Consider the following 16,275-nt stretch of genomic DNA (forward strand, 5'->3'; position numbering starts at 1 on the left):
TTTTGTTTCTGTTATAAGATTAGACTAGTTATCTCCACGATATAAAATGAGTTATAATAAGGATTTTGATTTTAACCTATTGATTTTATCTCACCGTCTTTTTAAACACATTTATTTATCTATTTTGTAATGTTTCAAAGCCTTCAAATTTTGATTTATATTTTATAATTTTTTTAAGAAAAATATTAAAATAAACAAGTGTAAATGGTAAAAACCACGATGGTCTCCTAAAATGTACTTTTGAAATTAAACTTTTAAAATTTGCAGGTAAAAATCAATCACCCTTCTCAAAGGGTTAAAATATGGTTTTTATTCCAAGTTTGTTTAATTTTGGTAATAATATTTTTAATTACCATATTTTTAATAAATTTTAAATTTAATTTCTTAAAGTTGATATATTAGTAATAATTAAGTTTTATGTGAGGAAATTCATATCATCAATAAATATAAAAATTGTAGTGAAAATGATATACATAACAGATATTTGTTTTAAATAAGTAATAAACTAAAATTGAGAACTGAGTTTCCAATTTATTAAAAGTTATTACGACTAAAACGACATTTAAGTTTTTTTAAAAAAGTTTAGATGTTCATCCTACACCAAACTTGCCTATTTAATGAAAGGAAAGGAAAGGAAAGGGTCACTACGAATCCAAAATTGTGGGATTGTAAAATCTCATTCTCTGATGAAAAGCAGGAATCTCTTCTATGAATGAAACCGTTCTTCTCTTCCATTCAAAACCCTTCTCATATTTCAATCTTCCCGCTCAATCTCGCCGTCAAAATCCTCCATTCATTCCGACCACTTTCTACATCAAGCTCAGCCGGAAAACCCAAATGGAATTCACTTTCCAACGTCTTCATTTCCAACCCAACTCTTCTAATCCTTCAATCATGCTCTTCCATGTTCCAATTAAAGCAAATTCAAGCCCACATGACTTGTACTGGCCTCATGAGCCAAATCTTCCCCGCCAGCCGCCTCCTCGCCTTTTGTGCGCTCTCCGATTCCGGTGACATTCACTATGCACATCTCATCTTCGATCAAACTGAACACCCCAATTGCTTTTTCTGGAATACGATGATCAAGGGTTATTGCCAAGCTAATTACCCTTCATTGGGGTTCTCATTCTTCCGGCAAATGATTCGAAATCGCGCTGAATTTGATTGTGGAAGCTTTGTTTTCGCTCTCAAGGCTTGCGGTCAATTTGCGGAGAAAATTGTGGGAATGGCGGTGCATTCTGTTATTTGGAAACTGGGGTTTGATTCTGAATTGTTGGTACGAAATGGATTGATTCAAAACTATGTTGAAACTGGGTGTCTTGGTTTTGCACGCCAAGTGTTCGATGAAAGTTCTATTAAGGATGTTGTTACATGGACGACGATGATCAATGGGTACGCAAGGAGCAATTGGTTGGATGAGGCTATAGCATTATTCAATTCGATGTTGTCGAGTGATGTCGAGCCGAATGAGGTTACTATGATTGCTTTGCTTTCTGCTTGCTCGCAGAAGGGAGATTCTGTAATGGGGAAGACTCTTCATGAACATATAAGAGGAAAGGGCATAACCTGTAGTGTTAATTTGCTCAATGCAATGTTGGATATGTATGTGAAATGTGGTTGTTTAACAACTGCAAGAGAGATTTTTAACAATATGGAAAGAAGGGATGTTTTTTCTTGGACTAGCTTGCTAAATGGATATGCTAAAAATGGAGACTTGGGATCAGCAAGGAAGCTGTTTGATGAAATGCCTGAGAGAAATATTGTCTCTTGGAATGCAATGATAGCTGGTTATTCCCAAAACAGTCAGCCAATGGAAGCTTTGGAGCTATTTAACAACATGGTGGATGTTGTTGGGTTGGTTCCAACAGAGGATACTTTGGTCTGTGTACTTTCTGCTTGTGGCCAATTGGGATGCTTTGAAATGGGTGAAGAGATTCATCGCAACCATGTCAATAAAATAGGAATTCAAGTCAGTTTGATTCTTAAAAACGCAGTTATGGACATGTATGCCAAATGCGGAAGCATTGATGCAGCTGCAAAGCTCTTCCATTCCATGCCTGAGAAAAATCTGGTGTCTTGGAACTCCATGATTTCTGCATATGCATCTTATGGCCACGCCAAGAAAGCCCTCACTCTTTTCGACCAAATGAAATGCTCTGGACTTAAACCAGATCACATCACCTTCATTGGTGTCCTATCAGCTTGCAGTTATGGTGGTTTTGTTTCTGAAGGTCAGGCGCATTTCGAAAGCATGGAGAGCTGCTTTGGGGTAGAGCCAAAGAGGGAACACTACGCATGTATGGTGGATTTGCTTAGTGGAGTTGGGCTGTTGAAGGAAGCTTACGAACTGATATCGAGGATGCCAATGGAAGCAAGTGAAGGGGGTTGGGGGGCGTTGCTCGATGCTTGTAGGAAGCATGGGAATGTGGAAATGGCAAAGTTAGCAGGTGAGAAACTTCTTGAATTGGATCCAGAAGACAGTGGGATTTATAGTCTTTTGGCAAATATTTGTGCTGATGGAAAGAAATGGAACGATGTAAGAATGGTGAGAAGGATGATGAGAGAAAGAGGGGTGAAGAAGGTTCCTGGGCATAGCTTAATAGAGATTGATGGTAAGTTTCATGAATTCTTAGTTGCTGACACTTCTCATACTCATTCTTCAGAAATTTATAGAGTAGTAAATGAATTGCTTTTGTTGTCTAGTCTTATAGATTTTGAACCTCTAGAAAATGGTTAGTTCTTCAGGAATACATTCTTTTTGGTGTAAATTTAAGCATCATTTTCTCATTTTAGCTTGTCCTTTTTAATATCTAATCGAATAGCTTGTTTGCCTTTAGGTGGTGGAGTTTCTCCTTATTTCATCAATCAGTGAAATGTTTATTTATTTAAAAAAGTGGTTGCTAGCTATTCCAACACTGAAATTATGATGCTATTCGTTTCATAAATAAATGGTTCATAGGATAAAATATGATAACCTTTTTAGGTTTTTCGTTTATTTTCGTTTAAATGGGTACACAACAAATTTAGGGGAGTGGATATACATTAGCTGTATACATAAAATTTTGACTTGATTCATGAAATCCTAAGGTTAAACTTTCTTTTGAATTTACCCGTAGTGAGTTTAGTTTTAAAAACATAATATAACTCATTTGTTATGTCACCTTTTAAAATACCTTCAAGAAATTTTGAGGGTTAAATGTGAATTTTGGGAGCGTATAGAGCATTGAGTTGTTATTATAATTGGATTACAATAGTTTATGTTTGAAGTTTGAATTATAATAATTCGTGTTTGAAGTATATACTATTTTAATTTGAAAAAAAAATAGTAAACGCCATAACAAATAATAATAATTAAAAAAATGATTAATATAAAATAGTAAATACGGTAACAAATTAAAGTTTTGAAATAATATTTACTATAGCTAGTTAGAGAAGACTTTTATATAGTATTTATTGTAGGAAAAAATGGATACCGTAATCTTACCGTCTATGCCCAACTATAATCCATATCTAAACTAATATATATATATGTGTGTATATATATATATATATATATATATATATATATATATATGCATATATTTCAATTATTGGTCAAGTAAACACAAGTTTGGCGAAGAAATGATCCTAAAAGCATTGGTTTCTTCCTTGGATGCTTTTTGGATAATCGAATCAAATGTATACAAATAATTTCCCCTTAATAAAAGTGTGCTGTTTGTTACAAAGTAAAGTAGTAGGAGAATCTCTAATAATTGACTTTTCTTTAAGGAGAAATTAAAAAGGCTATGCCCTTATCAATGTGGAACCCATACTTTTCTCTATCAATACCTACTTTGTTGCTATCTTAGAATCTTAGACCTTTAAAGTTGACTTTTCATTTTCTTTTTCTTTTTTAAATTTCTAGTACTCTACTAGTATTATGTCTATAGACTTCGATTCTACTATTTTTACCTTTGTATTTCGATATCTAATTTTAAGATCAAAAAATTAAACTCAAAAGTTAAGTAAAAACGTGTTTTGAAACCTAAAAACTTAATGAAATATGTACTCGAAATTTTAGGGACTAATACTTTATTATTTCTTTTCAAAAAAAAAAATTATTACTTTTTTTCTTTTTTCTTTTACCATAAAAGAAGTATTAAGGTTTGATGTGAGCCATGAAGTTAGAATAATAAAATTCATAATGGCAACATTCATAAAAAAAAAAGTAACATGTACTAAAATGGTTTAATTATCGTTCGTAATTATTGTCTTAAAATAATATGAATTCATTCTCAAACATTATTAAAGAGATTATTTCATTTAGCACTTGGATAAATATGAGAATCAAAAAGTCTCGAAATTTATGAATTATTTCATGCTATAATTTTGGACTATTTTAACATTTTTATGAACTATTTAAAGGTTCTCAAATTTTTAATAATTTTTTTCTTATTAAGTTAATTTTGAATTTGACTTTTTACATCTTATTTTTCCTATTTTATTAGTTGGAGTGTATTTATATGTTTATTATTTCATAGAAGATTCAATTTATTTTTTCATCTTCTATTTATTCTTTCAATAAGATTTCATGAAAGAATAATTCACCATAGAATTTCACTTGTTATTTTCTTTTCTTCACTTCGATTAATCTTAGGTAATTGCACTTGTCGTGATTGGAAACTTCGATTGTGGTATGGATTTTCACCATACAATCATAGAGTTGAATAATTTTTAGATTTTGTAGCTCTTCTTAGATGTGTATTAACCAATTAACTATATATTTGAAACTTTGTTGGATGGTAATAACAATTAATAATATTATTTCTAAAGTTTTCTTTTTTTTTTTTTAATTAGAAAACAACATTAGTGAAAATGTAAGAAGTTGTAAGGTTGAATAGTAATAAAGATCATTTATTTTTCATATAGTTTTATTTATTTATTCATAATTAGAAATCATATAGTATTTGCAATTGGTATAATTTAGGTGGGAAGACAATTGAATATATTAAATTTCAACATTTAATAAGTTGCTTGGGATATTCTGGTAAATTCCACTAGAGAAAGTGTTATTTTTCATTTTTTTATTTTTCAAAATTTAGCTAATAAGCTAATTTTCTTCTCAACATTACCCTTACTCACTAAATATATCCATTCATAAATTTTGAAATAATTTTTAAACAAAATAAATGCCATTTTCCTAAAGAAATTTATAATAATGCTTTGATTTTTCTTTTTGGTAAAATGTAAAGTTATTCTTTAAGTACACAAGTTTTCTATCAAATAGAAAGGATACATATTTAATTTAAATTCCATGATTTGAGGAGAGTGATTTATGTTTTAGATCAAATTAACCCACAATTTTATATTCCTAAAATAAAATGCAATGTAGGATTACATAAATAGTATTTTTTTTTTGTTTAAAAAATACACAACTTTTTTTTTCTTCTTAAGTTTCAAAATTTTCCTACCAAAACTTGAATTTTTTTTTTAAAAAAATATTTTAAAGCGGTCACCATCATCAAATAAATGCTAGAAAATCCAAAAAGAAAAAGCCAAATTTAGAGTAGAAAAATCCATAAATAATAATAATAGTAATAACAATAAACAATAAATCCATTCCATGTGAATAGCCATAATAAAAATGCAAATAACAGGTTGGAGTTTTGAATGAGACACAAAATTAAATTAAAAAAAAAAAAGCATCCAATGAACAACACAATAAACCAAATTAAAATTATAAAGAATTAAAGAAAAAAACAAAATTAAAAAATAAAAAAGAAATTATCTCTCTCTCTCTCTCTCTCTCTCTCTCTCTCTCTATTTGTCATTATTAATTTGAAATTCAAACAATTGATTTCTGGAGGGAAATCTGACTGTTGCATTTTGTGGGGCCCTTTCTTCAATCCCATGCTTTAGGGTTTACCATACCATCTTATGGGTTCCACCGCTCCATTCAATCTCGTCCGTTATTTCTTCCTCATCTGGGCCCCTCTTTCTCTCTCTTTCTCAATTCCTTTTTTCCCCTTCGGATTCCTTAATATAACAAAATCATAAAAAGTTCACATTTTGCTATTTCTTCTTTTTTTTCATTTCCTTCTATTTCTTTGTTAACTGAAAATTCAAATCTTAATATGTTGTTTAAGATATATGGTTTTGTTGATGTGACATTACTATATTGCATTATTAATTAAGGACAAACTTTCTTGTAAAATAATCAAGCCATAAAATTTCAAATAATCCAATACTAAAATTTGCTATCTATTCTTCTTTTGTGTCTAAAGCTAAATCACACAATGGTATATATATATATATATTTATTTCTTTTTCTTTTAATTTTTGTAGGTTGAAAGAACACAATGATATGTTTGACAATAGACAGATTCCAAAATCAATGTGGGGGATAAAGGGACATTGATTGTTGATGAAGCAACACAAACAAAATATTCATATATTATATATACATATATAAATTACTTTTAAATACAATAAAATATAGCATCTATCATTTTATATCAATATCTATCATAAATAAAATACAAAACTTTAAATAATTTCAACAATTTTAACGAAACTTCACATACCCTATAATTGTAAAAAAAAAAAAAAAAAAAAAAAAAAAAAAGATAGAAAATAATAGGATAGAAACCAAATCCTAACATCGGAAATGGCAAGTTTGTCCCTATTTGGTCCTTCCCAATCAATAATCCAATGTTTGTATTTTAAGGGCCCAATGGCCACACCACTTTATTTTCTCATCATAATAGTAAATAAATAAATAATTACAAATATATTCATATATATATATATATATATATATATATATATATATATATTTAAAATTTAACAAAATCTAAACTTTGTTATATTTATAATTTTTAAAAAATATTGCTATATATTTATAACCCTAATTGTAAATAATGGAAAAAAAAATCACAAACCACATTCACCATTATTCATTCAACAATAAATTCAATTTATTTATATTTTTGTTGTAAATGTTTTTAAGTATCCCTAATGCCACACAAGATTTTAAACTATGTGTATGCATACAAAAAAAAGAAGAAAGTAATTTTTGTAACGTAACTTAGAAAATAAAAAAGAGTTATTTTTTAAAATAAATTAAAATATTTATAAAATATCACCATCTATCTATCGTAGATCACGATGAACTAAGATAGATTGTAATCTTTGACAGATAATATTGTCTATCATGATTATAACTATTTTATGAAATTTTACCGTTAATATTTGAAAATCGACAAACTCAATTTCAAAGTAAAAAAAAAAATACAAATCAAAATTAATAGAAATAATGGACTCATATAACTTAAAAAGACAATATAGTCCAAAATTTGAAACTTTGGATTTATATGATTTCAACATTTATTTTCAACATATATTTTTTAAACCTCAAATAATACATTGGAAAATCCATCAAGTATGAAAAATGTGTAAAATTAGTAATATTTAATTAAGAATATCATTTATGCATATATATAAATAAAGAATGTTTGGCTCCTAGTTTTATGTAAATTAATTGCTTGAAAGTCTAGATTTGTTACATAATAAATGAAATTGAATAATGAAAAGAAGACTCATAAATTTTATCCACATTAAGGTCAATAAGTAATAGGTGATTGTGAAGCTTAGGGCATATTGATTGAACTTAAATAACATAATAATTACTAACCCTAAATTCCCATTAGTAATATGTTTTAATGTTTAATCTATAAGTCATAGAGAGAAAGGTTTTTAATTACTTTAGTTAGTGAGAAAATAAATCGGAAAATATTTAATACATCATAATTATAACCTTAAATTATGTTCAATAAACCTTAAAGTATGTTTAATAAATTCTTAACTTTTAATTTAATTAAAGAAAGAAAAAGTGGGGTGCAATGAGCAACGGTGGTGTGCGCAGATAGAAGAGCACATAAAAAAGCGAAATTTTTTTGAAAACTGAAGTGGCCGTTTGAAACCTTTTTTTTGAAATTTGTTTTAACTTCGAAGAACATCCTCAAGTTCACTTCTTTCCTTCAATGCAAACATAAACAAACAAAACCCATATTAACCCACTTCCTCATTCATCAAGCCCATCTCTCAGATTTTCAAATTTTCTTTCAAAACCCCCACCAAAACAAGTAGACCCAATTTCAGAATCAATACAATGACAGGCATTGTAATGGTCACAAGAGGTGGCGGCTGTGGTGGCGGAGGTGGAGCCAACAAAATGGTCAAAAGCGGAGGAGGAGCCAAAGGTTCAGTTACTGATGACCAAAATCAACTCTCTGTAGTCGATGTTCTGTTGACGGCTTTAAGGAAATCCATGGTTTATTGCCGTGTTGATCGTCGGGAGGATCTCATTTCTACTGTTCATCAGATGGAAATTGGATGGCCGACAAATGTTCGACATATTGCCCATGTCACTTTTGACCGTTTCAATGGCTTTTTGGGACTTCCTGTTGAGTTTGAAGTTGAGATTCCCAGTTCTGTTCCCAGTGCCAGGTGAAGATTTTTCCTCTGTTTTTGGGGTTTCTGAGTTCATTTCTTTGTTGGGTTTGTTGTTTTTTCAGCCAAATTTTCAGATTCTTGCTTGGAGAGGTTCTAAGTGACTATTTTTGCCCTTGGAACTTGGAAGGAGCTCAATATGAGACTTGAATCTCAGCTTTTTGAGCTTAAATGTTTGGTTGGGGTGTCATTTTAGCTCAACCTTTGGCCATTTTGCTCGGGTTTCTAGTTTCAGATTTTTTTAAGTAGCCATTTTTGCCGTTGGAACTTGGGAGGATGTCATCATGAGTCTTGAATCTAAGCTTTTTGAGTTTATATGTTTGGTTGGGATGCCATCTTTTGAGCTCAACCTTTAAGCTTTTTGCTTGGATTCCTAGTTTTTAGTGTCTGTAAATAGCCATTTTTGCCTTTTGGAAGGAGCTCTTGATAAGACTTAAATTTTTGCTTCTACACTTCAAATCTTTGGTTTGTGTTTGGCTCTAATTTGAGCCTTTTCAATGGCATTTTAGTTTTGGAGTTACTAATCCTCTTTTCTTTTTACCAGAATTTTTGAGATGAATGGGTTGAGGGAAGGACCAAAACTTGGCCTTCTTCTCCCTATACAACAAGAACTAAGACATTTCTCGCATAAAATCATTTTTAAAGACCGGGTTATAGCATGAAATAGTTCACATTTTCTCTCTTCAAGTCCACAATTTGATTTAAACAGTACAAAGGACTTCTTTTTCATAAAAATTTCTTCCACTCAATTTAAGGAGCTCTCCCTCTCCCTGTCATTTAGAATGAACATTGAATTGTGTCACGGGCTATGACAATGCTGTTTCTTGGAGCTGGTCATTGGTTGGGAGGAGCCTTTTGATGATTAGTTGTGTGGGCCACGAACATTATGTAACGAGTGGGGTCCCGACATCATTTAGTTTTCCCTGTTCTTCATGTACAACTAAAATTTGAACATCTTAACCTTGCAGTGCCAGTGTGTTTGGAGTCTCAGCTGAATCAATGCAGTGCTCTACTGATTCAAGAGGAAATAGCGTACCAACAATACTTTTGCTTATGCAGGATCGATTGTACCGTCAAGGAGGTCTCAAGGTACCGAAACCGTGGTTAATGGTGGATTGTTTTGTATCTACCCCGTTTGTTTTGTATGTTTATGTGTTATTTTGTGATGATTTTTGCTGTAGGCTGAAGGGATTTTTAGGATCAACCCGGAGAATAGCCAAGAGGAGCAAGTAAGGGACAAATTGAACAGGGGAATTATACCCGAAAACATTGATGTCCACTGCTTAGCTGGCCTAATTAAAGCTTGGTTTCGAGAGCTTCCGTCTGGAGTGCTTGATGGACTCTCTCCAGAGGAAGTTCTGCAATGTAACACCGAAGAGGAGTCGGTCGAGCTTGTTAAGCAGTTAAAGCCTACTGAGGCTGCCCTGCTGGGTTGGGCTGTGGATCTTATGGCTGATGTCGTTGAGGAAGAGGATTCCAACAAAATGAATGCAAGGAATATTGCTATGGTTTTTGCTCCAAACATGACTCAGGTATAAACCGAGATATATGAGTATAAATTGTTTTAATAGGCTGTTCGACTTGCATTAAAAGTTTTCAATCAGTAAATATTTTAGTCAATTGCATGATGTTGTGTTCAGTGTAGTTTTTCGACTCGTTAAAGTTGATTAAATTTGCTATTTTCTTCGATAGATGTCTGATCCATTGACGGCTCTAATGCATGCTGTTCAAGTGATGAACCTACTCAAAACACTGATTATGAAAACTTTACGTGAGCGGGAAGAGGCTTCTTCGGGAGGGTATTCGCCCATGTCATCTCATTCTTCCGATCGACAAATGCATGAAGATTTCGATAGTCAGGAAGACATGGATACCGGTGATGAATCGAGAGGACCAAACTCCGATGTTGAAAATGATGTCGATGATTACAATCAGAGCAGTGAAGATGGAGATGAAGATGAAGATGAGGGGTCATTAAGTGAGATAGAGGACTGCTTCTTGAGGCAATTGAATGAAACAAAAAGTGAGTCTTGCAGGTCTTCAACTAGACAAGAAGCTGATTTAGACATGGAATTGAGTCCAAGAAGCTGCTCAGGATTTAATGTCGAGTCCAGTATATCGTTCACTGATAGTAAAAACGAAAACTCATGCCTTAGTAGTACTACTAGTGATGGAGACGATTCAAGGACGAGTTTGCATGAAGACGAGGGACAAAGCATTCACAAAGAAGTCCTCCCCATGGCATGTAAAAACTTCATTGATATTCAGATTGATGACAAAATGAGAGAACCCGTTTCGTCGACGTCCATGGTTGTTGATTCTAACGAATCAGTCTAACAGCTTTCACCGACGACAGTACTTCGTGATATGCTTTCTTTGTAGTAGTTCAAAGTGATGCTTGCTGTTTTTTTGTATCATAGCACGACATTTAGCGAGAGGCTTTGACCCCAAAAAAAAAATAGAGAGAGGATTGCTTGTTTGTGTGATTTTGTGATTCCTAAAGTTTAGCTTCGAGCTGAACGCGTTTGATCCGTTTCTTTTGTAACCGAAACAAACTTAACCTTGAAAATTCTCTTGTTAGTTGAACTGTGTTATTGCTATATATTGTGGATGTATTTGCAGTTTCATAATGTTACCAAACTCTCATCATCTCTTACATATATAACTTTGGTTTATAAAATTTCACCGATCATTTCCAGTCCATCATTTCATAGCTTGAATTTCAATTACAACAGTTGAAAAAGGAAGAATCCACTGTACTATGGGTTACCAAAACGATGATTAACCGCAATGAAACAAAGACAAGACCATGATTTTAAAAGCTAGTATCTACAATGGGTTGGATATCATCTTTGAAATCATGAGTTCAAACTTCAACAGCCACCTACCAAAATAATCGCTATCATAGGAGGGAGGGAGGAAGTTGCAGACTTTGATTTCCACTCAATATGTTTGAAGTGACCTTCGTACGAAGTTTAAAGGTTAAAATCATAAATTTAATCTTAATGTTCGAAGAAAAGTTAAAATTTACTTCATACAGCTTGTAATTAGAAAATAAAATATTTTTAAATTGTAATTTGTTTAAACCATAAATAATAAATTTTATTTCACGATTATATAATAAACCTTTAATATGGTATATAAGACAACAACATTCACGATTATACGATACAACTCTAATTATTGGGCATGAAACAATAACATTTCTTACTCTTTCTCTTAAAACTTAATTACGTATTTTTTTATAGAAAAAAATTAATTATGCAATTTTTTATAGAAAAAACTTAATAAATTAAATAGAGAAGCAGGAGTCTTTATATATATATATATATATATATATATATATAGTATGAAACTAGATACTTCTTGGACCTCATCTAATCATAATAATAAACCTAAAAAATTAAATAGTAGAGTGAGGTTAATTGTTAATATTAAATTTTAATTAAATATAATAGAAGAAGTTAAATTCTAAACTGCTTCAGACCAGGACAAGATTTACAATAATTTAGACCATTTAAAATCTATAATTTTTTTCTAGGTCCAACTTGGGAATTACCACACCACCCATCTTGAGAAATCTTAAAACATCATAAATGAACCCAGAAGAAAAGAGAAGGCAATAATAACACAAAGTCAAAAAGAAAAGAAAAACAGTGTCTTGAATGGATCATTAAAATCCATTTCTTGCTTTCATGTACATTTTAAGCATCATCAAACAACACCACCAACAAAAGTGTTTTTTTTAAAAAAAAAAAAAAAAAAAAAATTAAAAGAAAGAAACCACAAACCTCCCAATTTTTCAGAAATGATATTGGAAAAATGAAAAAAAGAAATAAAAGAAAACCCTATGAAGCCAAACAAGTCTCCCAAAACAACCTGTTTTTATCAACTTCATTCAACATTTTGAAATCATCCTTAGTTGAATCAATAGAAGCATTTGACTTTATTGAAAATCCAATCGCCTTGCTTTCAACTACTTCTTCTTCTTCTTCATTGTCATGATCATCATCATCATTCTCAACCATCTCTTCTCCATCTCCATCATCATCATCATCTTCATTTTCATTATTACATAACATAGTAGGAGTGTCATCGGTGCATGATTCCGCGTCGTTGAACTCCGTCGTGGAGGCGGAGGACGAGCTCTCAAGGTCGACCGAGGAGTCAGCCTCGGAGTCCCCAGTGGCCTCGAAGAGAAAATAAGAGGAAATATCCTCAATGTGGTTGCCTTGGTTATGAACAAAATGGTGAGGATAGAAGTTGAAGAAGAGAGGACTAGTTGAGAGCATAATGACCAAATGAAACAAAAGAATAAGAAAACAAGAAAAAGGGGGGGTTTGTTGATTTATTTAGTAGAATATTAACAAATGGAGGGTGGCATGGGGAGAGGTTATATAAAGCAAAAACTAAAAAGTTTTTCTTTTTTCCAATTTTTTTTTAAGAAAAAAACATGGGCTGCCCTTGAGATTAGAAATAATTTTGTGGGTCATTTTCTAAAGTTGGTGTAAAAAATGGGGAGAAATTTATTATTGTTTTTGTTTGGAGGGAAGGAAGGAAAAAAAAAAAAGAAAAAGGCAACTTGTGAATGTACATGCAATGGAGAGCTTCTAGAAGGAAAATGAAATGATGAAAGTGGTGTGCTCTTGAGTTTAAACTTGGCCTTCTAGAAGGAATTAATGTTTATGAAGAATTTCATTAAATATTTTATACTTTTACATCTCTAGAAGGAAGAAGGAAGAAGGAAGAAGCTAAGGAAGAGGTCCAACCCATTTCTTACACATATGCCAAACCTTGAATTTCTTTTTCTTCCACATATAGGACAAAATAGCTCCCATTTAAGTTTTTCCTTTTAAAATTATTTTAAAAAAGAAAAAGAAAAAGAGTTTCTAATTGTAGTTAGATTTGAGGATATACTTGCTTTTTAAAAAAAAAAAAAAAATTGGAAAAAGATATGTAATTTAGATAAGAACTACTCTTTTGAAATGATGGGGTGGGGTTTGAACTTTCTAAATCTCTAGGAGCAGAGGTGTCACACTTGTTTCTAGAGGTTTAGAGATCATATTGTTAACATTCTTCAACTTCTTTTTTTTATTATATCTAAATTATATAAGCTAGACTTGGTTTTGTTAATGGACTTAATTTAATTGAGTTTTCAAATATCTAATTTGTTTTAACACAAATTTTATACAATTGACTAGCTTTATACATAATATAAAGTTTTTTTCTTTTTTTTTTTTTTAAAAAAAGATGAATTTAAGATTTATTAGGAACATAAAAGATTGAACAAATTTTATAATACAAGGACAAAAATGATATTTTTATTAAATTAATGGATCCAAACAAGAATTTATGGTGCAATTTACTAAAATTTTGTTTTTCAAAGTGTAAATAAAAAATAATAATAAATCGATTTCTAGAAGTTTAAAGTCAAATTTCTAATTTTGTCTAATTTTTTATTATGTATCTTATTGAAATTCCTTCTTTAACTCTCCCTAGATTTGACATAGGGATCTCAGTTGTATTTTTCTTTTAAATAGAAAAACTTAGCAAGTGGTACATAAATTTAAACTATTAGAATATATACGATAACATTTAAAAATTGTGATAAATACAATAAACTTTGTCGAAATCTTTTAACGATAAAAATGTATTATTGATAGACCATATTATACTAACAATGAAACTCTATTAACAATATATCGATAATATTTACTATATTTATAATTTTTTTAAAAAATATTATACATTTGGATATCATTCGTAAAGTTGTTGTTTATTATAATTGCTTTAAAATTAAATTAATAATAATTTTGATGTCATTGAATAGATATCGTAATCATTTAAACAAGTGGCAGAGCTTTAAAAAGATATATATATATATATAAAGACATAATTAAAATGATTTAACAGAATTAAAAAATTGTTTATGTTTTTAGGAATTAAAAACTTGTTAAAGTGAAAGATTAAGTAAATATCTTATTTATTAATTTATTGTGAAAATGGTGATTTATTAAAGGCAAATTTTACACGCAAGCAGAGAAGGGTAAAAATGGAAATGTTGGTTGAAAGTTAAATTAAAAAAAAAAACAATTAAATTATAAGAAGAGGAAAGGGAAAAGTCATATTTTTTTTTCAGGAAAAAAAGAAAAGAAAAGTTGAATTAATTTTCTTTCTTTTTTTCCAATTTCAACTTCAGAAAAAAAGAAAAAAAGAAACCTTTTATTTTCAATACTTTTGACTGTCCCTAAATTTTACTTTTCCAAAAAAAAAAAAAAAGGAGTTTGAAATGACATTTTTCAACTTTTTTTTTTCCTTTCTATATTCTATGTTTTTTAATGGGTTAAGTTTGGTTTTTTAGTTTTAATTTTAATTTATTTTAAATTTCTTGTTTTTGTTATTGTATTTTGTGACGTGTTTTTCTAAAAATAATCATTTTGATTTTTTTGAAATTAAAATAAAAAGGAAAGGTATCAAAATGATTAATTTTAATATAGATTAAAACGAACTAAAGTTGAATTTATTTAGATAATAGTAGTGTTTAAATTTCTTTATATTTAAATATAGAAATGACATCATTTAAAAACGAATCCCTAAGTATAGAGATAAGGTAGATCATATTGGAAGATTAAAATAAATATTTTTAAAAATTTAGAGATCAAAATAGAATAAGTTACAAATTTTAGATATCAAAATATGATTTTTTTTTTTTGAAGGATTGATATTACTAGTTGATTCAAATAAAATTAAATTGGTTAAGAGATTAAAGCTTTTTATCATTACCAATTAGAATTGTTATCATTCTTATTTACGCAAAAAAAAATTATGATTATATATGTATAAAACAAATATTCTTAATCTTTGTCACACGCACGCGCGCGCATATATATATATATATATATATATATACTTTTTTCAATATACAATAAATTCACTTGAGAGTGAAAAAATAAATTAATCTTTAATTTTTATAAAAACGAATAAATTCTCAATGACACAAGACTCTAGAGGATTCGAGCTGGTTCTTCTCTTTTGGACATTTTTTTCTTGAGTTAAGGGGGGGTTTTATGCGTTTAGGGTGAACATCAATCGATTAGAGTCAGTTTTAGTTTATATTCAAATCAACTCCAACCATAAAAAAGTATATGGTCAGTCGATCAAACAGTTTAAGTCGGTTTGATCATTCAAAAAACTTTTTTTAAAAAAATGTTGTCAGTTTGGATTTTTTCCAAATCGACAATGTCTTCTTATCTCCAATCTGCCACATTCGGTTTGGTTGGTCGGTTTGGTTCTTCAATCTATCATGCTCACCTCTAGTTACATTTTATTTTTTTAATTGAGTCTTACCCTTAGAACGAGAAATCTTGTGGCTTTATTTTAAGTCAATACATATATAATATAAAAAAAAATTAAAAGAATAAATTCTTTTAACGACTTAAGTTATAAAAAGAAAAACTAAAAGGGGCTTTTAGTTTTTCTTTTTTTTTTTTTACTCCATTTACATTTCACCCAACTAATTATTACATGCAATAAAGTCTTTTCCATTCTTCTCAAAAAGGGGAGAGTCAAGGACAAAAAAAAAATTACCTTTTGGCTTTTACCCCATCTTCTCAAAAAGTTATTTCTTCAAGGTTAAAAACCTTTCACTCATCTCTTAGTTATAAAAAATGCTATTGGATGTTTAGAAAACATAATAGTATGATAATTAACAATTTGATTACTTTTATCTCTTCCTAAGAAATTATGATCAATTCCATTAATTACCATTGTCAGGCTGATAATACA

General features: G+C 30.0%; 3 protein-coding genes across 3 annotated transcripts; 2 read left to right on the forward strand and 1 right to left on the reverse strand.

Annotated features, from left to right (window-relative positions):
* Nucleotides 1-516: 516 nt before the first annotated feature.
* On the forward strand, nucleotides 517-2,913 carry LOC103492719 (pentatricopeptide repeat-containing protein At2g22410, mitochondrial-like). The gene has a single exon (XM_008453197.3). It carries the CDS (start codon nucleotides 713-715, stop codon nucleotides 2,735-2,737), a length of 2,025 nt encoding a protein of 674 aa, XP_008451419.2. The 5' UTR covers nucleotides 517-712; the 3' UTR covers nucleotides 2,738-2,913.
* Nucleotides 2,914-7,908: 4,995 nt separating this feature from the next.
* Nucleotides 7,909-11,130, forward strand: LOC103492720 (rho GTPase-activating protein 2). Its single transcript, XM_008453199.3, has 4 exons — nucleotides 7,909-8,487; nucleotides 9,459-9,579; nucleotides 9,672-10,022; nucleotides 10,183-11,130. Exons 1-4 carry the CDS (start codon nucleotides 8,150-8,152, stop codon nucleotides 10,825-10,827), a joined length of 1,455 nt encoding a protein of 484 aa, XP_008451421.1. The 5' UTR covers nucleotides 7,909-8,149; the 3' UTR covers nucleotides 10,828-11,130.
* Nucleotides 11,131-12,129: 999 nt separating this feature from the next.
* On the reverse strand, nucleotides 12,130-12,915 carry LOC103492721 (histone H2A.Z-specific chaperone chz1). The gene has a single exon (XM_008453200.3). It carries the CDS (start codon nucleotides 12,780-12,782, stop codon nucleotides 12,339-12,341), a length of 444 nt encoding a protein of 147 aa, XP_008451422.2. The 5' UTR covers nucleotides 12,783-12,915; the 3' UTR covers nucleotides 12,130-12,338.
* Between the last annotated feature and the right edge of the window lie 3,360 nt (nucleotides 12,916-16,275).

This window comes from Cucumis melo, chromosome 1 (genome assembly GCF_025177605.1).
Source record: "Cucumis melo cultivar AY chromosome 1, USDA_Cmelo_AY_1.0, whole genome shotgun sequence".
Taxonomy (NCBI): Eukaryota; Viridiplantae; Streptophyta; class Magnoliopsida; order Cucurbitales; family Cucurbitaceae; genus Cucumis; species Cucumis melo.